At 37.7% G+C, this 21359-nt stretch overlaps 1 protein-coding gene and 2 long non-coding RNA genes across 3 annotated transcripts; 2 read left to right on the top strand and 1 right to left on the bottom strand.

Moving 5' to 3' along the window:
- Window positions 1-3534: 3534 nt before the first annotated feature.
- LOC130996580 (uncharacterized) lies at window positions 3535-5206 on the top strand. The gene is made up of 3 exons (XR_009092681.1): window positions 3535-3665; window positions 3848-4868; window positions 4965-5206. It is a non-coding gene; the product is annotated as an uncharacterized LOC130996580 (long non-coding RNA).
- Window positions 5207-11979: 6773 nt separating this feature from the next.
- LOC130998416 (uncharacterized) lies at window positions 11980-14153 on the bottom strand. The gene is made up of 2 exons (XM_057923832.1): window positions 13040-14153; window positions 11980-12992 (listed from the first exon to the last, which is right to left on the bottom strand). Exons 1-2 carry the CDS (start codon window positions 14151-14153, stop codon window positions 11980-11982), a joined length of 2127 nt encoding a protein of 708 aa, XP_057779815.1.
- Window positions 14154-20267: 6114 nt separating this feature from the next.
- On the top strand, window positions 20268-20741 carry LOC130996579 (uncharacterized). The gene is made up of 2 exons (XR_009092680.1): window positions 20268-20391; window positions 20489-20741. It is a non-coding gene; the product is annotated as an uncharacterized LOC130996579 (long non-coding RNA).
- The last annotated feature ends 618 nt before the right edge of the window (window positions 20742-21359 follow it).

The following is a 21359-nucleotide window of genomic DNA, read 5'->3' as shown; positions in this document are numbered from 1 at the left end:
GTCCCTGTGGTTGATACCAAGTGAACTTTCTACCTTGTATCGGAATATCTACCAGGTTGTTATTCCTAATGAAAGAATCGAACGCCTGCAAATCCCTATTGTGAAATTGTGCCCCTCTTCCTATCCTTTCAGAGCATTTTCTGATCGAATTGAAGTCACCCACAACACAGATACCCATGTCTTTATTTTGTTCCACCACCAGACTAATTTTATCCCACAAATCAACTCTTTCACAAAAGCTTTGAGGTGCATAAATATTCACCAAACAACAGTCAAAATTACCTGAAATCCAGCGGCCGTTAACGATTGAAGCTCCCGGCAAGTCCCACTGGCTCGAACTGCGAAAACGAGAGTCGTTCCACATGGTTAGGATGCCTCCTGATCTGCCTTCGGCTTGACGCATCGCCAATCCCGCATTTTCAGATCCCCAAATAAGCTTCAGATCAACATCACTGTAGTTTCCCATTTTTGTCTCTTGGATGAAGCAAAAATCATAATCATGAATTTGAATTAGCTCCCTAATTTCTCTTTTTTTCAACTTACTCCCCAGACCTCTGATGTTATAAGATAGCATCTTCATTATGAACTTGAGACGACTTTCTCCTCGATCCGAGCAATCCCTCTATTTCCAGCCAGTTCCTTTGCAATTTCCAGGTCATCATGAGAACTAATAAGGCCAATTTTCTTTCCAAATTCCCACATTTTCTTTCCTTCTTCCAATGAACTGGAATTAATTTCGATCGAAACCTCCTCATCAGATGGTTCTGTCGAATTTGCTACCGTAGCTCTCTCTCCAGTGTTCTCGCCTGCAGCTGAGCTGATGTCGATCCCCTTACGATTATCTTCTCTGTGATTTAGCAATTTAGAAGGATTTTTCCTACATTTAAAGGCTAGAAACCGATTGGCCCCCTTTTTTAAGGAGAAATCTCCCCCCACTCTTTTCTTTTGCTGGTTTCTATTTCTCCTCAAAAGCGTAAAGTTAGCTGGTCCTTGTAAATCTTCTGTCAGGCGCTCGTCTTTTTCCTTGTTGCTGGAATTGGAAAAGCTAAAACCAGGCCCAGATTCTTGATGGGCTTGAGGCCCATTTCCTGCAAGGTCTTGAGAAAAATTCGGTTCTTCAATAGTTAGGCTCCTCTCACGTACATTCTGCACGTTGGACTCTATTTCTTTAATTGGGCTTGGATCGACTGTTTCTTTGAGAGACTCTGTATGATAGTCTTTTGGGCCTAGATTATTAGATCCAGACATCTTTCCGCCACCAGTCGACCTCACCACTCCTAGGTCTGCAGCTTTTGATATAACATTTAAGCCATCTTCAAGAGATTTGCCTCCAATTGATTGTGTCGAGACAGAAAGATAGCTATCTTTTTGGGGGGTCGTGAAGGCGGCTGCATGCACGTTGGAAATTGAAGGTTCGTCCAAAAGAAAAATCTTCCGGCCTGAAATTGCTCCATCTGTATCGGACTCTGAGTTTCCTCTGATCTGAGCTTTCGCCGGAGACTCTGAAACCTGCTCCGCCTCCTCCTCTTCATCTGTGTCCTCTTCAAACTCTGAGTTTGACAGCCCTTCCTGTTCAAACGAACGATCCTCGAACGGCTCATCTTCAATTTCGACCACATTGATCTTGAAGTGGGCACCGTCAATAATGCAATCAAAAATCTTGTTGATGGTTGCAAGCCCCGTTGAAAGTTGGATGTAAGCGAAATCCAATCTTTTCTTTAACTTTGTGTTTTCATGAATCTTGAGAAGCCTCCCCAAACGAGCGCTTGTGATCTCAAAAAATCTAGTGCTCCAAGCCTGCAATGGAATCCCGTGCCACCTAGTCCAAACTGATCTTTAGGTGTTGACGTCGACGTATGACCATGGGCGAACCCATTCGAACCAGAATTTAGTCCATTCGTCAAGCCCTTTCAGCAGCTCCTGAACCGGTGACGAGTTCAAACTCTGAATCAGAACAAGATTGCCTCCCAAAGAAGAGACCTTCAAATTATTGGCGCACTCGCATCCTATTTCCTCCTCAAACTCTTCCCAAACAAACTCTGATTTCATGAACCCAGTGAACGAGTTTCGGAGCCACTCGGTCTCTTCCTCCAACGTTTGAAAGCCGACAACTTCATCTGCCGGAACAGTCGTGTTCTTTTTTGCCCCTCCAAGGACCTCCGCAAAAGTTTTCCCAGCTTCCCTTCTGAAATTCGCGGTCATGATTCTTCCCATGTTTTCCTTCCCCTGTTGTTCATTTCTCACCAAGATCTCCTTGTTTCCCGACGAGTAAGCCAAAGTTGGTCTTTCGAACCTTGGAATGTAAGCCCTCATTTTGTAGCTACCAAACCAAATGTTGTTTAAATCCTCAAGCGCCTTCTCCTTATCTAAACCCTTGTCGAAACGGACGAAGCCAAAAGATTTGCCTCTAACGTTCTTTTTTCTAGGGCGGAAGATATCTAAAACCTTCCCAATCTTGTTGAATCTTTTCTCCAAAGACTGAACCCAAGTTCCTTCCGGAAAATTAGTAAAGAAGAAAGTCACTCCTTGTTCGCACTTCCAGCTCTCCTGCCGATTCACAACTGACTTGGTTTTTGGGTTAGACCTAGGGTTGAGGTAGTTTAGATGCCTCGCCGGAGTTCGCTCGGGACGGGGAAGACCTACCCTTCTCCTCCTCACCACACTCCACTCTCCCTTCTCCTGCATGCTGTTTGGTACCTGTAATTATTAACAAACGTTGTTTTGTTTTTTTTATTTTTGGTAACCGGACCGGTTATTGAGCAACCGATCACCTAAAACGGTTCGAAAACGGTTAGTAAAATAGGACATATTTCGGGTTCGGGTAACTGAACCGAACCGTTTAAACACCCCTAGTTGCAATAATAAGAATTTTAACGCTCATGTCTATTAAATTTATATGAAAATATTCACTTTTGTAAATAGAGATATTTTATGTTTAAATTGATTAAGTTATTTTTAATGTTTTAATTATGATTGTATTTAATTAGATGAACTAGCCACCGGCTAGATGGCTAGATGATCTAGTCGTCGGCTAGATCATCTTGCCACCCGACCAAATGATCTGGCTGCTTGAACGACTAGATGAACTTTTGACCATTCTTCATATTTTTTTATGTATTTCTGGCACGATTGTACTTGTGAAAGAAACATGTAAGAATTTTAGAGAAAATCAAGCAAAGTCATTATCAACATCTAATGGTATTTAAGTATCTCTACTTAATTTGGGCATAGAATGCATGAGTTTATAAAAAAATTTGATAATTTTTATGTATAACATAAGGTTCAAGGCATTTTTGCCTATCAACACCAATAACAATAATTTAAAAAGGCAACTTCAACATTATCACATCAACATCACATTAAAAAATTAAATTCATCAACTTTTATAAAGTGTTAATTGTGCGAATTGACCAAATAAAAAAGTGAAATCAATAGTTGTCCATCAATTTAAACTGAATAACTTTTAGCCAACTTTCAGCTAAAGGACCAAATTGCCCAAAATTTGACTTGTACGAAATTAGCTCTTGTTTTCTCTCTTTCTCTCTCTCTCTCTCTCGCTCTTCTAGCCCTCTTTCTCTCTCCCTCCCCCCCTCTCTCTCTCTCTCTCTCTCTCTCTGTGGTGATGATGTATTTAATTTTTCGGTCATCTTCTCCATTTGAATCTGGTGATATTGGTTTCTCTGTTATTTTCTCTGAGTATAGTTTTTTTTTTTTTTATCATATTCTCCATTTAAATACCTGCCAGACCTAGTCGTGTTTCTCCATTAAAAAAATGCTTATTTTTCAAATTTAATCGTGATGTTTCGTTAATCTATAGTTTGAATACTTATTTTCTGTTGTATTTCAGATCTATTATGAACATGGATTATTTTTACCGGTCGTGGAACGTAGGATGCTAATACGCAATTCAATAATGTGTTTGGCACGAATGGTACGAAAGAGATTATTCGCACCTTTCGATCCAAGATCTTTCACGCCAAGTGTAGATACGAATTGTACGAAAGGGCCTATTTACACCATTCGTTCGAAGATATGTCTCGCCAAGTATTGGCACGAACGGAACGAAATGGCCTAATCGCACCATTCGTGCTAAGTGTTCTCGCGACAGATCTTTGCACAAATAGAACGAAAAAGCCTATTCACATCATCCAAAATCTGTTGTGCCAACACTTGGTATGAAGAGTCTATTCACACCATTCGTTCCAAATTCTGTTGCGCCAACACTTGGAACGAATGGTTCAAAAGAAATCATTCGTACCACTCGTTTCAAGATTTATGGCGCCAACACTTAGCATGAATGGTATGAAAGAACTCATTCGTACCATTCGTCTCTAAAAAAAATGCAAGTTGTTCTAGCAGATAAAACTATAGTCTAGCAGTTTGTTTCGATAAATTCAAGTACAATTCATGAACAAAATTCGAATAAATAATTTTTTCATTTTCTTCATTTTCCAACAAATCAAATTCCAAATCAAATGAGCAAAGTAATACAAAATCTCACAAATCTAACTAAATGTTGGAACTAAATCTTCATTTTATTCATTGGAAAAGAGGAGGGCGTCGTCCGACGGCTATAGTGAATTCATATTCTTGAGATGACTGGAGATTATTTTCTTTCTCACTCCAATAAGTCTCCACTTGTGCACTTGGCACAAATGCCTTGAATGAACTTTTTCTACCATCTGTGCCAGGTATATGTACAAACGATCTTGAAACGGTTAGAACATGGTGTTAGTGGGCCTATTTGCAACATTCGTTCCAACACTTGACGCGACAGATCTTGAAACGGACGGAATGGATGGTGCTAATTAATAAGCCCATTAGCACATCTATTCCTACACTTGGCACAGAAGGTCTTGGAATGAAAGGTACGAAAGAAAATATTTGTACCATTTCATTCCAGATCTACGAAGATCTGGAACTCAATTTCGTAATTCTCATAGATCTGAAACTCGATCTCATAGATCTCGTCGATTTGAAATTATATTTGACGACGATGGCATGGTGGTCAGTGGTGAAGCCTATCAAATTTTGGAGAAGATCATGGCGACAACGACGTTCGGTTGAATCGGAGAAGAGGATGGTGACGACGACGAAGAAAATCAGAGAAGACGATGACGATGACAACAATGATAATGGGAATCTGAAAAGTGGACCAAGAAATAGGGAGTCGTCGTCGTTGTCGGAGAGAGAGAGAGAGAGAGAGAGAGAGGAAAAATGTACATATTTTGTATGTATAAACTAAAAGGTAGTTTTGTCCAAAATACTAAAGTATAGCTATAATTTATCGAACTTAACAACTATTCATTTTCACTATCGACAATGTCTAGTACTAATTTCGTCTATTTTATAAATCTAACTTTGCATATATATATATATATATATATATATATATATATATATATATAGAACATCAACTTCAACACGAATCCTACTATATTACTATATATTTTTATATTATTCACATATATATATATATATATATATTCATCTATGTTTTTAAATTAATTTATGGCTATATGTGTTGAGTTGGATTTCAATCTCAACAACAAATTGTGAAAGAACGAAGAAATTCAGCTAAGAAAATCGAAAGAGCTTAAAGAACATTTAATGTAGAGAGATAATTATGACTTAAATCCTCTTTTATAGCCTATCAACTAACATAAAACTAAAATATAATACCAAGGGCCATTAACTAATAAAGAAGAAGAGAGTACTTTGTCTAAATAATATAGCTCAAATTACATGTATTTTCTATCTTTCACAGCTGACGATTCTCTTTCAAGCTATCGGGTCTGATATGTATCTTCAGGACTGTTAATTGTCCTACTCAAGCTTGACTTTTTATTTATTTTCATAATTGACTTCTTTGCCTTCTTCAGGGTTGATTTTGATGACTCCATTATGGGTTGACTCCGTTCAGAGCTGACTCTATTTAGAGTTGACTTCGTCCAAAGCGAACTTTTCCTATTTATTTAGCTCTAGCACTCTAGCATGCCTTCATCTCAATGTCAGTTTCAACTCTGAGCTTCTTTTTAGCTTGTAATCATATTTGAGATAATTCACACATATTTTAATTGTTAGATTTTTCATAAATCAAATATTGGACTTTTAAGCCATTATTTTATAATTGATCTTTGTGGAAGTGAGCCCAACAAAAGAGATACGCAAAACCATCCACATCAATTTGTAGTTTTCAAAAATTTTAAATACAAATGATTACATTAAATTTAATTCAATTTTGGCTATAGCTTATATATATATATATATATATATATATATATATATATATATATATATATATATATATATATATAGGGAAGGGCTACAGTGAGAGCACCTCTTAAAATAAGAAATAAGCACTAGGAAAAATGTATGAATTTTATGTAGAACACGTATAAATTCGTTGTATAAAGGTATGAATTGCAAAAAAAAAAATTGCTACCTTTAGGATTCGAACTCAGGACCATAAATTCATCCAACAGGATGATGAATCAACCGTAGATTTTGATGATCTAAGGGCTTAAAATGATTCTTATTTTATATCTTAAGAAGTGTACTTATTTTAGTCCTCCCCTATATATACCTATATATATATATAATATATATATATAATTCAACTTAAAAGAATGAAGATGCAGGTTCTTCGAAAAGAAATAAAAGTTGAAGATGCATTAACTAACAAAAAAAATACAGCCTAAGAATCAAAATAGAAAATTGAATTAAAATATGATATAAGGATTTTTTTTTTCTTTTTCAATAAATCGGTCTATTGATGAAGGATAAGAGAGGAGAGAGAAATTCTTTGATTTTAAATTTCAAATTGTTATAACTTTTATATTTAAAATTTATTTTTTACATAGCATACGAATTAAAGATATTATTATAATCTTTAATTTGATATGAATATTGAATATTTTATAATCAGTTAAACTTCATAAATTTAAAAAAGAATGAAAATTGTAGTAAAAAGAAAAAAATGATAAACTATAAAATAAAAAGTAAAGAAAGGAAAACAAAAAGGGCAAATTGCATGAAAATATCCCACTTTATACCAAAATTTGGTTTTTTGACAATCTTTTTTTTTGTTGCAAAAATTTCAACTACCTTTCGATTTGTTACAATGTCCGGCCCGTTAAATTTTCCGACCAAATTAAATCTTAGTTGGCAGCCGGAATGCCAACGTGGCATTAAAAATGTCAAATCACACCCACCCTCCCCTCCCACGTCACTCTCTCTCTCTCTCTCTCACTCCACACCCTGTTTCCGCCGCCCTCCAAATTCTCCCATCGTCTCTCCCGCTCCCTCCTTTTCTCAAATCGCCGGTTCTCATCATCTCTCCTGCTCCCTCTTTTTCTCAAATCGTCGGTCGTCGTTCTTTTGAGAACAAAATAGGTAGTGGTGCCCAAATGGAAACCAGAGCCGCCGCCTGAGAAAATGGGGTGAGCCCTAATTCGCTTGCTCGCCGCTCTTTGGCTTGAGAAAACGTTGGCCCTCAAGCCGGTGGACCCGAGAATTTGGGCGGTGGAAAACAGGGAGTCGGAGATGGTGATGTGGGGAGACCCGAGAATCTGGACAGATCTGGGCGAAGGAGGAAGTGGCGCGACAGGGTTGAAAGGTATTTGGGGCGGCCGCTGCCCCTCTGTAAACCCTAACCAAGCAGCGCCGCCGCCCCTCGATTTTTCTTGAAATCCTCGCCGGGAAAAAGGTCGATGATGATAACATCTCTGAGACCACCCCCCTGAAATTCTCGATTTTCCTTGATTTAGGAGCATTTTTTTGAAGTTTTTTTTTTTTTTTTTTTTCTAGAATGAAAGTTTTTCTTCATTCTTCAATTTCTGATTTGGGGGCGGCGAGGTTGTTGGGTATCTGGGGCGGTGGAGGGAGGAAGTCTGGCGAGTTGTTTGGAATTTGGGGGCGGCGACCATTGCTGCGGAGGTCCCAGAATTCGGGGAGAAAGTGGCGGCGATGGAGGAATTGAGACAGAGGGTGAAAGCCGTCGAGGGAGAGAGGGAAGGGGAAAGGGGGAAGGGAGAGAGGGGGTGACGAGAGAGAGAGAGAGAGAGAGAGAGAGAGAGAGAGAGAGTGACGTGGGAGGGGAGGGTGGGTGTGATTTGGCATTTTTAATGCCACGTTGGCATTCCGGCTGCCAATTAAGATTTAATTTGGCCAGAAAATTTAACGAACAGAACATTGCAACAAATTGAAAGGTTGTTGAAATTTTTGCAAAAAAAAATAATAAAAAAAATTATCAAAAAATCAGATTTTGATATAAAATAGGGTATTTTCATGCAATTTGCCCAAACAAAAAAGTAAGTCTCCCCATCCTACACTTGGCACTTGTGCCCGAGTGCGCATTTGTTCATGGTCCAGTAGCTTCAACCTCGTTCATGGCGATGCGCCCGATTTGGTAGACCTTGGATTCTGTCTTTTGTAAGTCAAAGTTTAATGTTTTTATCATTTAATTAAATTTAGAATGACACTATTGCCCACAATATGAGTGGCTATAATTGCTTTAAACTCAATATATTTAAATATTTTATTTAAAATAAAAATAGAATATTGTTAGTTTTATTATTTTGTACATTGTAATTTTATTTTTTATTTGTCTATACTTTTTAAGTTTTTTAAAATAATAAAAATAAACAAAAAAATTACAAAAATAGCTATCATGTGTAGAAAAATAAAACTAATAAAATTCTTTTTTTATTTGAAATATAAAAAATTAAATACATGAATTTTATAATATTTTGCCATATTATAGTCGGTCATAATATGACCAAACAATTTTTTCGTTAAATTTATACACAAAATCTCCTGTACATTCGGGTGTACCGTACACCCGGATTGACTCGTACCCAAATCTTGACCCGCATGCTAATTCAAACCCGCATCTTAACCCAATCGTGTAAATGACTATATTCAGTTATACAAATAAAACTGCTTATAACTGACACTATTTAATTATATAAATGAACACCGTAATATTTTAAAATGTTATAATGTCATTTTTAATCTTATAGTGTTATTTAAAATATTATAGTGTCATTTATAATCTTATAGTGTCAATTACAGAAAGTGTCATTTATACTTCTGAATAATGTCAATTATGCACAGTGTCAATTACAATGTTATAGTATCATTTATAAGTAATGTCATTTGTAAACAGAATAGTGTCAATCACAGAAAGTGTCATTTGTATAATCGAATAGTATCATTACACGATTTGAATCAGGATGCGAGTTTAGATCAGAATGCGAGTCAGGATCTGGATACGAATCAATGTAGATGTACGGTACACTCGGGTGTACTCAAGACCACCTCAAATTTATAATGGCGTGAACTATAAGTTGGGTTCTATAATTTAAAATCCAACTTTTGTGACCACCCTGTCACTTAGTAGAATATAAGCAAGCTGAAGCGCAAACACATTTAGATGTAGTGTGCACAGAGACATGCAAGATGAATGAAAAATGACGGTGTTTGTTTCTTCTCCATGTTCAAGGAATCTAAGCAGAATCTCCATTTTTCTTCTTCTTCTTCTCATCTAAATCTCTCTTGTTCTTTCTTCTGTAGAGGCATCCGGCGACAACACGCAGTAATCGAAACCTGAACAGCCACCACGCGAACTGTCCTCAACTGCCTCCTTCTCTTTAGTGGTCAAAACCAACCCCCCGCGCTCTTATCAACCACCGCTTTCATACCATCACCCTATCCACACCACCTACGCTAATCATGTTTATAAATTATTTTTCAACCAAAGAAAATATTACTGTTATTTTATAACTCTATTTTATTTTAATTATTTAATTTGTCCTCTTTCTCCATGTTTGTTTTTTATCCTATCACTAGTGTACCTCCCGCGCTATGCGCGGTGAATATGATTTTAGACTCGCGCAAAATGTGCATATATATATGTTTTATAATATTAATATAAATTAATAAAATTAAATTTTGATATCAAATTTATTTTTTGCAAAGTGATCTAACATTTTAATATAACCAATATAATTTAAATAAAAATATAACATATGTCTCTAATTATACAAATTAAATCAATTTATCGTATAAAATAAGTTGTGTATGAATTTTCTATGTAACATTATGAATTTGGTGTGAAAAATAATGATTTAAAAAAAAATCAACCTATGAGATTCAAATTCTGGACCCAGAACTATAATTTCACCAAAGATCTTTTCATAATTTAAGGGATTAAAATAGTTGCTATTAAGCATTTTGGTCTTTGACAGACCATATCTCAACACATATTTTTGAAAAATTAATAAACATGTAAAGATATCCGAGCTTAATTTAATACCTATCAAAGATAATTATATGGATACAACTATAATACATTAATTAAAAATAAAAAAGTTGTCATATTTAGAAAGAAACACTAATTTTAAACAAATTAATTAAAACATTGAAAGAGTTTAGTGCCCCAAATTACCAACAAAGTAAAACTGTGTAAAGAAAAGAGTAATGTTGGATGCAATGTTATCAACAGAATGTTAATAACATTATAACCAACATGGAGCGGAAAGTAATAACACACAGGAATACTTTTTTCACGGATTATAAATAACCCGTGAGTGTCTCAAGGCTAAATTCACTATGTTGAATCAACAATACAGAGTACAGATTTGGATCTTCTTGAAGATCTATCTTTACAGAATAGATGCCTAAGATAAATCAACCTATCTACTTTCAGTACTACAATGTTGATACAACACAGAACCCAAAACAGCCGAATAACTAAAGTTAATCGGACAAAGCAAACAACCTGCTGCGCTCCAATGGCCTTGCACTTCAAATCTTGCTCTCGACGTCCCGTCGATACAAAGATAGACTTTACAGATTGGCTGCCTAAGTCTACTTCGTCAAAGCAATCCTTGAAGAACCGGTGACACGTTTGCAGCAGGAAAATGACGAAATGGCTGTGAGTGAATGTTAAGTCGCTGATAATGCACTTCCAAAACGTAAGGATGAATGAGGCTTCTTGCTGCTTTTATAGACCTTCATGTCGTGGTCAGTTTCCTCTACTTTCCACTTCCAGAAGCTTCCAATAACCACTGCAATCCACCTCCGAAAACTGCGAGTCGACCAGTCTGGAATGTTGGTTGAAAAGATCATGGCTCCTTAAAAGTAGGAACAAACACCCCACTACTTTGGATCATGAAAAACCGCCTTTCCATTTATTGAAAACGTGGTCAACAAGCTTGAAACCTTTATTCCACAACCAAAGAATAAAAAAGCGTGAAAGGAAGGTAAAGATTAAATATATACAATTACCAATGGAGAGTCAAAGTATGGAGTCAAGGCAGACTCCGGAATGTTGGTTGCAACCCAGATATGTTGACACCATGAATGTTATCAACATTCCACCCAACATTGAAAACACGAATGTTATCAACATTGGTCCCAACATTGTCGGAGTCAACATTGACTCTAACAATCTCCCCCTTAATCTTTTCCTTCCTGCAACAAAAACCAAAAACAAACAAAAACTATATACAGATAAGAATACTATGTTACAGGAACTCAGATCAAGGAAGAGTAAGAAAAACTCCCCCTTAATCAAACAAGAGGTGAACCTCAAAATCAGTCCAGAGGAGATGTCGAAAAAACACTCCCCCTGAAACAAACAACAGAACCTGTAAAAAGAAGAAGGAAAACAAACAACAGCCTTCATTGCATTTAACCTCTCGATCAACATTGATCAAATCATTTGATCAAAATGAAGGTCGGCCGAAGGCCAAGACCTTCATTTGACCTGCCCAACACAATATACGAAGGTATATCAAAAACATGATAAATGTTGAACCAACAGATAATCAAAAACCAAGATAACAAAAACAATGTTACCAAAAACAGGTGCGCATGCACCACAAAAAAAATTCACGATGTCCACGCATCAAACACACCATCAAAGAAACAAAAACATTGTTTTGAAACAACCACTCCCAAACAAGATAAAAACTACTCCCCCTTTTTTGTTGACGAAGGAAAAGGTAGGAGTTTTGAGAAAACTTGTTCACAGCTATCGACCCGTGCAAGCATGTCCTGTCCCATCTTGATCGTCCGATCCACCATCAACTGCACTTGTCTTTTGAGCTTGAGAAGATCCTCTCTGGCCTTGATGAGCTCTGCAACATCAAGATCAATCTCAACTTCTGAATCTCCAGCTGGTTCCTTGCCTTTACGAGATGTGGATGTTTCTCTAGTGAGATGTGCTTTGACAGAAATGATGTTGGAAACATCAAGTGCAACATCAGGAGCAGTCCCACGATCAACATCTTCGTCTTCACCATACATGTCAATCTTAGCTTCAGCAGAGTCAGCTTCATCATCAGGCTGAGGAGACAAAGTAGGACCAGCACGTGAAGGTTCGTAGGGGAGATCTTTGACACGATCAGGAGTGAGGAGGGTTTTGGAAAACTCAAGTAGATTCTTCTCTTCAACAAGCACAATTTCCTCTCTCTCCTTAAGTTTTTGCTGAACCAAGAGATTGTAGATGAGGCTTGGAAAGGGAAGCATACTTCCACCTGTGGATTTGAAGGCTGCACGAGAGATGTTAGCAAACACTTGCTCACCAAAGTTGAAAGCCAGAGGCTTACCAACTTTAAAGATAAATTCAGCTTGTTCCTTGGTTAGAGCAGTAGTGTTTTTGCTTGGAAGCCAGTTGTAAACTGCAATCTTGTGAAGCACAGAATATTTCCAAGACAAAGTGGATGCAGCAAACTTCGAGGTCCAAGCCTTAAGTTTCCCTCCAGTCAACTCCCTAGTCATCTCATCATCATTAACCTCAACATCATCAGTGTTGGTATTCGCAGTGTAACATGCTTTGTTAATGGCAGTTGGGGAGAAATCAAAGACCTTACCCCTAACAAAAACTTTCCCAAACTTAACAGATTTTGGGTCAAAAGCTTCTGTCATCAGATTAACATAGAACTCCCTAACAATCTCAGCATCATAAGGAAACACATTAACAACTGTACCCCACATACCCCTATCTTGCAAAAGGAAATCAAGCTTATACTTTGAAAAGAATCCTCATCCGCACGTCTATCATTATGAAACTTCCTAGCAGCCAACACTTTGAGAGCATTCTTTGCTTCACGAGTGTAAAAACGAGTGGAGTACGACTTACTAACCTCAACCTCTGATTCAGAGGAGCTTCCAGAGCAGCTGATGCGAGGGGAGGTAGTGTGAGAGGCAGAAGATACCTTTCCGCTCTTTGAGTTGGGAGAATGTTCAACCTTTGGCTTGAGAACAGGAGGCTGTGATGTTGGACCAACATCACTGTCTTCTCGGCTGGAAAGATTGAGAGTAGAAGGGATCACCCGTGTGGATTTTGACCTTGAGGACCGCCTGAGAGAGACAACTCCAGCTTTACGTTTTCGGCTTTTCTTGTCAGGAACAAAGGTGTCAACATCAATCACATCTGTGCTTTCTTCTGGATCAACATCCTGACCAACATCAGGAATCTTTTCAGAGTCATCAACATCCATGGATGTGGGTATATCACCAGCAGCACATTCTTCTTCAGCAACAATAGAAGCTTTATCAACATCTGACCCCGGTTGTGAAGCAAGATCAAGCAGGGCCTCTTTGGCAATTTCCCCAATTCTCTCCATAGAGGTATCTTGAGAAGCATGCGCTGATTCCTCTTTTGAAGACGGAATTGACTCTTCGCTTGGAGTAGGAAGAGGAGTTTGATGTTGAGTAACACCAAAAGCTGGATGTTCTGTGGATTTTTTCGAGGTCGCATGAACAGAAGTTTTCCCCTTCGTGAGGTTTTCGACACCTTTCGCAGAGGAACCATGCGCCATTTTTGAATGAACACTCTCAAGAGGAGGAACAGTGGAGATCGGCTCAGGGTTGATGGGAGTTTCTATCATTTGCAAGGAGACGGGATCAACATCAGCTCCCACAGACGATTCAGTGGTACTTCTCTTCGGAGAGCCCTTTGGAGAAGGAGCTGGAGGAAAAATTCCTCCTGGGACTTCCACCGGAGTTTGAGAAGATGAGGGTTTGTCGGTTGATTCGGCCATCTGAGGGAGGGCGGAGAGATGTTTGGCTGCACTTTCCGGTGATCCAAAGTGTTGGATCAGACTCTTGATGAGAGAGGAAAGATCAGGATTTTTGTCCATGACTTTTGAGCTTCAAATGGAGACACTGCACAAATCTCGATAGAAGGGTTTGTGAAATGAAAGGTAATAATGAACAATCAGAACAACCCCTTTAAATACACACGAGAAGATCCCAGCCAACATCAACCACTAAGCCACGAGATAAAATCAAATCCCATAAAAATCTCCCTCACAAAAATAAATCAAAATTCGAAAATCATATCACAAGAGACAAGGAGAGGCGGATCAAGCATCAGAAGAACAAACCCTAGAAACACAAAAAACTGATAAGAACACCAAGGAAAAAGATAAGGAGAGAGAACCAGGAAAAAGAAGAGATATGCCTATAGAAACAAAACAGTAGAGCCAATGTTACTTCAAATTATAGTCCAACATTAGAAGTTAATGTTATCCAACATCCGGAACAACAGACTGTGAAACTTTCAGCAGAGGAAGAAACTTTTAAACAAAACACTTTGGGACCTTAAAGCTCAACATCCATTTTCCCCGAGTGCATCGTCGCAACGAACGCCGTGCCCCGAGTACTTAGATGAGAGAGGGGATGATCCCATTTATTTTCAGATATTTTATGACCATTAAGCCTCACTCTTGTGCTACCGGTCTTATAACATCAATTTTTTTTTAATCAACATCTGCTAAAAGAACACAGCATAAACCGGTTAGACCGAACAACATCAAAACAACCAACAAGGACTTTGCACTGTCAGTAACACAGGCTCCAACATGCATATGCCTAAACAAAAGAAAAACAAAACACAAGAAACAAAAAACAGATATTAGGGTCCAACAAAGACAACCTAAGACCCAACATCTCACATGCAAGAGCACTTAAATGCAGCACAAACCGAGAGACTTCCTAAGATGGGAGAATCTCTCAAAATCTAAAGCCTTGGTAAAAATATCAGCAAGTTGTTTTTCAGTAGGAATGTATTCTAACACAATGAGCTTTTTCTCAACAAGATCTCTTATAAAATGATGACGAATATCAATGTGCTTTGTGCGAGAGTGTTGAACAGGATTCTTAGAAATCTCTATAGCGCTAGTGTTGTCACACATGACAGTCAAGATATTACTTTCCATACCATAGTCGTCCAACATCTGTCTGAGCCAAAGAAGTTGAGCACAACAACTGCCAGCAGCAATGTATTCGGCTTCAGCAGTAGAGAGAGAAACACAATTTTGTTTTTTGCTTGACCAGGACACAACATTGTTTCCCAAAAGGTAACATCCTCCACTTGTACTTTTTCTGTCATCAGCATCTCCTGCCCAGTCAGCATCACTAAATCCGACAATGTTAGAGTTAGTGTCTTTGGAATACCACATTCCAAGTTCAGATGTTCCAGCAATATAGCGTATGATGCGTTTAACAGCCTTCAAATGTGACTCCTTTGGCTGAGCTTGGTACCTAGCACACACTCCTACACTGTACAGAATATCAGGTCTACTTGCAGTTAGATAAAGCAAACTGCCAATCATTCCTCTGTATAGTGTTGGATCAACATCACGTCCAACATCGTCCCTGCATAATTTGTCAGTGGAACCCATGGGAGTTCTCATGTGTTTGGCAGACTCGAGTCCAAATCTTTGAACAAGACTTTTTGAGTACTTGCTTTGAGAGAAGAAAATGCATTCAGGAGTTTGTGTTACCTGTAAACCTAGGACAAAAATTCAATTGCCCCACCATACTCATTTCGAATGTGGTAGACATGGCCTTAACAAAATCCTTCACAAGCTTATCATTAGTTGCACCAAAAACAATGTCATCAACGTAAATCTGTGCAATGATAGTGTTACCAGCATGCCTTTTGATGAACAAAGTTTTATCAACTTGGCCACGAGAAAAACTATAATCAAGGAGAAACACAGTCAACCTTTCATACCATGCACGTGGTGCTTGTTTTAAGCCATACAAAGCCTTTTTAAGTTTAAACACATGATCAGGCTTACTAGTGTTTTCAAACCCTTTAGGTTGTTCAACATAGGCTTCCTCAGATAAGACACCATTTAAAAAAGCACTCTTAACATCCATTTGTAACAAGGAGATCCCAAACTGACAGGCAATGGCAAACAACAACCTAATTGACTCAATTCTAGCAACAGGAGCAAAAGTTTCATCAAAATCGATCCCTTCCACTTGAGTGTATCCCTGTGCTACCAATCTAGCTTTGTTCCTAACAATGTTACCAGACTCATCAGTTTTATTCTTGAAAATCCACTTAGTACCAATAACGTTCTTGTTATGTGGTCTAGGAACAAGATCCCACACATCATTTCTAACACTACTACAAAAGTTTACATACATAACAGTGCATAGATAACGGTTTTTTTCGAAAACCGTTATGTATGAGCGCACTTTTAGGAATAGATAACGGTTTTGCGAAAACCCGTTATCTATGTAGTGTTGTCTAAATGCATAGATAACGGTTTGAACAAATGCGTTATGTTTTTGCATTATCTATTAGTTACATACATAACGGTACTACAAAACCGTTATGCCGACCGTTATCTATGAACATCTTTTTATAACGGTTATTTTAACCGTTATATATGAGCGCCTTAAGACCGTTATCTATTATTTTTAATATTTAATAATATTATAAAAAATCAAAACCCTAACCCCCATCAAATTTTCCCCAAATCGGACCTGGCTCTCTCTATCTTCTCCATCACGCTCACCGCCGCAATCCTCTCTCTGTCCGTCTTCCCACCGGCTCCGGCGAGGCCGTATCCGGCCGAGGGCACCGCTCCTCGACTACTACCTCCCATCATCCATTTTCCTCTCTCAAAAATCACGGATGAAGACTAAAGGGGAGCCTTAATTTCCTCCCCAAATCAGGAATCGCCGCCGCCTGAGCCGAAATCCGGCAACGCAGCGCCCTTCTCTTTGGCGTTGTCGATGCCGCCATGCCGAAGGCTTTCTCCTCCCCTTTCCCTTCCAATTTTGAGCCCTAGTTTTCATAGAAAGAAATACCGCCGCCGCTACAACTGGAGGACCAGCGAATGGTCGGGCTTCACCCGTTCTCTTCCTCTTCTTCTCTCTGAATCTGGCGCCGCCGACTGAGGAATGTCGATGAACGTCGTTCACTGCCATGGTCTTCGAGATTCGGGCGAGTGGTTGTCACCTCCGCTCTTTCGTTACCTCTCTCCGATTTCGACCAAGAATCGCAGGAAGAAGATGAAGAAAATCAAGAAAAAGATAAGGGTTCCAAGACTAGTGCAGGAATTGACAGTGGGCTACCCTCAAAATTCTCTCTTTATCAACAGTCCGTGCAGGTGCGCTGAAACGTTCGAACCTTTACTTTCTTGAAATGCATTGTTTTTGTTATCTGTTATGTTTTAATGACTCGCATTGAAGGGAATTATATGCCTTACTTGAATTGCAGTCGCCAAAAGGGGATATAAGCTATCTGCAGAAGTTCTTTTTGATGTATGTGGGTGGGAGGGCGCCCCTTCATTTACAAGAGGACTTTTGTGGCACTGCTCTTTTGAGGTATATTGAACACTGCCCTCAGTCTTGATTTTTTTTTGGTAATTGATTGATTATGTTCTATGCATTTGTTTGATGTGTGATGATCATGGAGGGCGTTTGACCTGAAAATAGAACGAATTATAATTTGATTGTTGCTAATTTTATAATAATACAATGCTTTGCGTATTGGCTGGTTATATTGCTAAATATTCGCTTTGACATTGTTTTTGAATAGATGATCTGAAGTCAGTCTAACTGGCTAAGATGATTTCGTGTTTACTTGTATATTCAATCTTACATCTTCTTTGGAAGGTTTCTTGTAGATTTTTAATAACTTTGCATCTGGTCATGCGCTTTCATGTTATTGTTGTAGTTACTATAACAGAGAAGCATTGCTGCATGTATAAGTTAGCTCGTGTATGGGAGCGTACATTTCTACTGCTGCTATACTTATCTAACAGGCCATTAACTTGTAAGTTCATGTAGTTTAGTTGTTGCTAAATCAGTTTCCTATCAACTAATATACTAATGGGATGCCTTAGATTTCAAAGCTGCTCGTGTTTTCTGCTTGATTACTGTTATTGTGGCACTGATCCTGCTATGTGCTTGATAACCTATCTCGTGTGCTTCATCATAATGAATTTTCTCTTACAGGGTGTTTTGAAAGTTAAATTCTGTGACTGTTGTTTTCTGTCTCAGGCTCAGCACTTTCTAAAAAATCTATACAAGGAGGTAGCACTTCGATTGCAGGGATGTGGAGTGCAAGGAAGAGCTTTTACTCTCAAGGAACACTACCCTCAGTCTTGATTTTTTTTTTTGGTAATTGATTGATTATGTTCTAAACAACCATCCGAGTATAAAAAGGAAAAGATAAATCCTGTAAGACAAGAGTAATAACTTCAGGACAAGCATAATCCCCCCAGCCATCCGGGATCGACTACGAAGCCATGTAGCTAGTGGTAATTGGAGAAGAAGCAAAATATTATTTAACGGAATGGCTCCATTCTTAATATGAAAGATACTTCTGTTTGCAATAGATTATATTTTTCATTGTCATGTCTGCTCACGTCTACTGTTGTTTACATTGTTGCCCATGTAAGATATTCTGTGATATCTCATGGGGTGGGTATTAGAAATATAAAGAAGAAGATTCAGTAAGTGGCAGAACTGCTAACAAAAAAAGTCCTCTTCAGTGCACCTAAACAAGAAACTTCTATATATTTTTCCTCTTGTTTTGGTGCACCGCATGGTGCTGTACACAACAGAGGATCTTTTTCCCGAAAGGACTTGGATCTACACTCTCCGTTTTGACGCTAACCTCATTTTGTCTACTCTTCGATATCTCTATCTGGCCGTTGTGTGTGAATTTTCTGGCAATGTGATCTGATTTTATCTGTCTTTTCGTGGCAGACTTGTCTTTCGAAGTTATGGCTCTGCAGCTGAATGGGTTCAGAAAAATAAGTACTTTCACATGTTGTCAAGGGGAGTTGAGCGGGATGGTTGGAAATTTGTTCTTCTTGCTCGATTCTCACCTGTACCATCCTATGTCATAAACTATGCATTGGCTGCTACTAATGTTGGGTTTCTAGTTGATTTCTTGCTTCCAAAAGTCATTGGGTGCATGCCCATGATCTTGCAGAATACTTCAATTGGCAGCCTTGCGAGTGCTGCCGTAGGTTCAGCATCTGGCTCCCAGAAGTCTCAGGTTTGGTCATATTTATTTCCCCTTCTTGGCATGACGAATATATACTTGAACCTATCAGCTAGCAGTTTACAGGCTTCCTCCCAACGAACTTGATGGGTTAGTTTCTCTAATTTTTCGGAGAATGCTGCTAAGCAATTAGAAGAAGATAAGATACAATGATCCTGTAACTGAACTCAAATTGATGTACGCCATCAGAGTAGTCGAGAGTTTCATCCTGTCTGTTTAAGTTCCTTATAAACAAGTAGACACGTCAAGTTGAGCCAATTTTGATTTATGAATAAGGGAAGAACGACTTTTAGTATTGAGTGGAGAACTTGTGGTGATTGGTTGTGTTATAACTTGCTTTCTTGGTGTTGATGAGTTAAATATGATTTAAATTTCAAGCTAAAGCATGCTAATGTGTAGTAAGATGATGTATTTGAGATCTTATAGCTTTTATTTGGCCAAAATATGAGTTATATGTTGAGTTTCAACAGAAACTGTATTGCTGTCAAGTTTGGCTGGACAAACCAATGTCTTGTGAGGGATTTTCGAGAGTGTTCCTATTGTCCAAATAACTTGAAATTTTTACTGTAATAACTTCAGCATGAGTAGGAGGTTTCTGTAAAATGTCAGCTAAATTGGACACCGTTAGATATGTCAAACAATTTTCTTAAAAGTACTGCGCGAAGCAGCAAGGTTCTGTGGCAGATTCTGCATTTTGTGAGATTATTTCTTATACACTTGAGAAGATATTGTATTTTTGTAACTTTCTAATAAAGATAGACTTTAATAGCTTTCTTAAAAGGTAAAGCTTGCATTTTTCTTTGAAAATGTTGATTTTATATGATTTTTCAAAGTTGAGATTCATGTTTCTTACTTGACAAAGTTATGAATAGAATTATGCTAAGTAATTGATGTTTCAGTTATTCCCTTCTTCATTCCCTCGGACTATATTCACCTATACGGTATATATGTAACGTTGTGAGAGAGAGCAGAGTTGAAATATCTCTTTCATATTTCTTTTATTTAAGAAGCTCGGGTTGGCTATGTTTTGCAGGTGAACTCGCTCGTGTTGGTGCAGGGTAATCTTCTTCTCATTTTAACAATATAGATAGAACATTGAGATCTTGAAGATTACTTATGTAACTCACATGTTGCCGGATTTTTTTAATTCTCCAGTTCATTATTGTGATTGAGTTTATCATCTTGGCGGATCAAGTAGATGGGAGTCGATGAGCTATGAGGACTACTACAAACGAGAAGGCTGAAGCAGAGAACGTCGTTTCAAATGTCTAGCAAGTTGCGCGCATTTGTAATATTTTTTAATTAAACATCTAGCTAAATAGAATATATGTGAAGTTTTCATTATATTTGGATGATAATGTATGAATATTTTGGATGATATATAATATTGTTATTGTTCATTTTATCATTTTGTCGTTTTATAAAAATTGTAAAATTTATAAATATACTATAATTATATAAAGTGCAAAAAAACTGTTATAAAAGATGCAAAAACCGTTATAAGAAGTAAAAAAAACTGTTAACTATGATGGAAAAAAACAAAAAAAAATACAAAATAACGGACAAATTCTCATATATAACGGTAATAAACCGTTATGTATAAGCATTATAGATAACGGTTTCATACCGTTATGTATAGAAAAAAAACTGTTAACTATGATAGGAAAAAAAATAAAAAAAATACAAAACATAACGGAAAAATCCTCATACATAACGGTATAAACCGTTATGTATAATCATTATAGATAACGGTTTCATACCGTTATGTATAGAAAAAAAACTGTTAACTATGATAGGAAAAAAAACAAAAAAAATACAAAACATAACGGAAAAATCCTCATACATAACGGTATAAACCGTTATGTATAATCATTATAGATAACGGTTTCATACCGTTATGTATGAGCGTCTCGTACCGTTATCTATTCTCACATACATAACGGTTTTTAAACCGTTGTCTATGATACGTATCATAGATAACACCACTATACACAACAGTTTTTTTGCTCATAGATAACGGATAAAA

This window comes from Salvia miltiorrhiza, chromosome 8, assembly GCF_028751815.1.
Source record: "Salvia miltiorrhiza cultivar Shanhuang (shh) chromosome 8, IMPLAD_Smil_shh, whole genome shotgun sequence".
Classification (NCBI taxonomy): domain Eukaryota; kingdom Viridiplantae; phylum Streptophyta; class Magnoliopsida; order Lamiales; family Lamiaceae; genus Salvia; species Salvia miltiorrhiza.
Note: the sequence above shows the minus strand (reverse complement) of the source record. Positions and strands in the feature narration are given on the sequence as shown.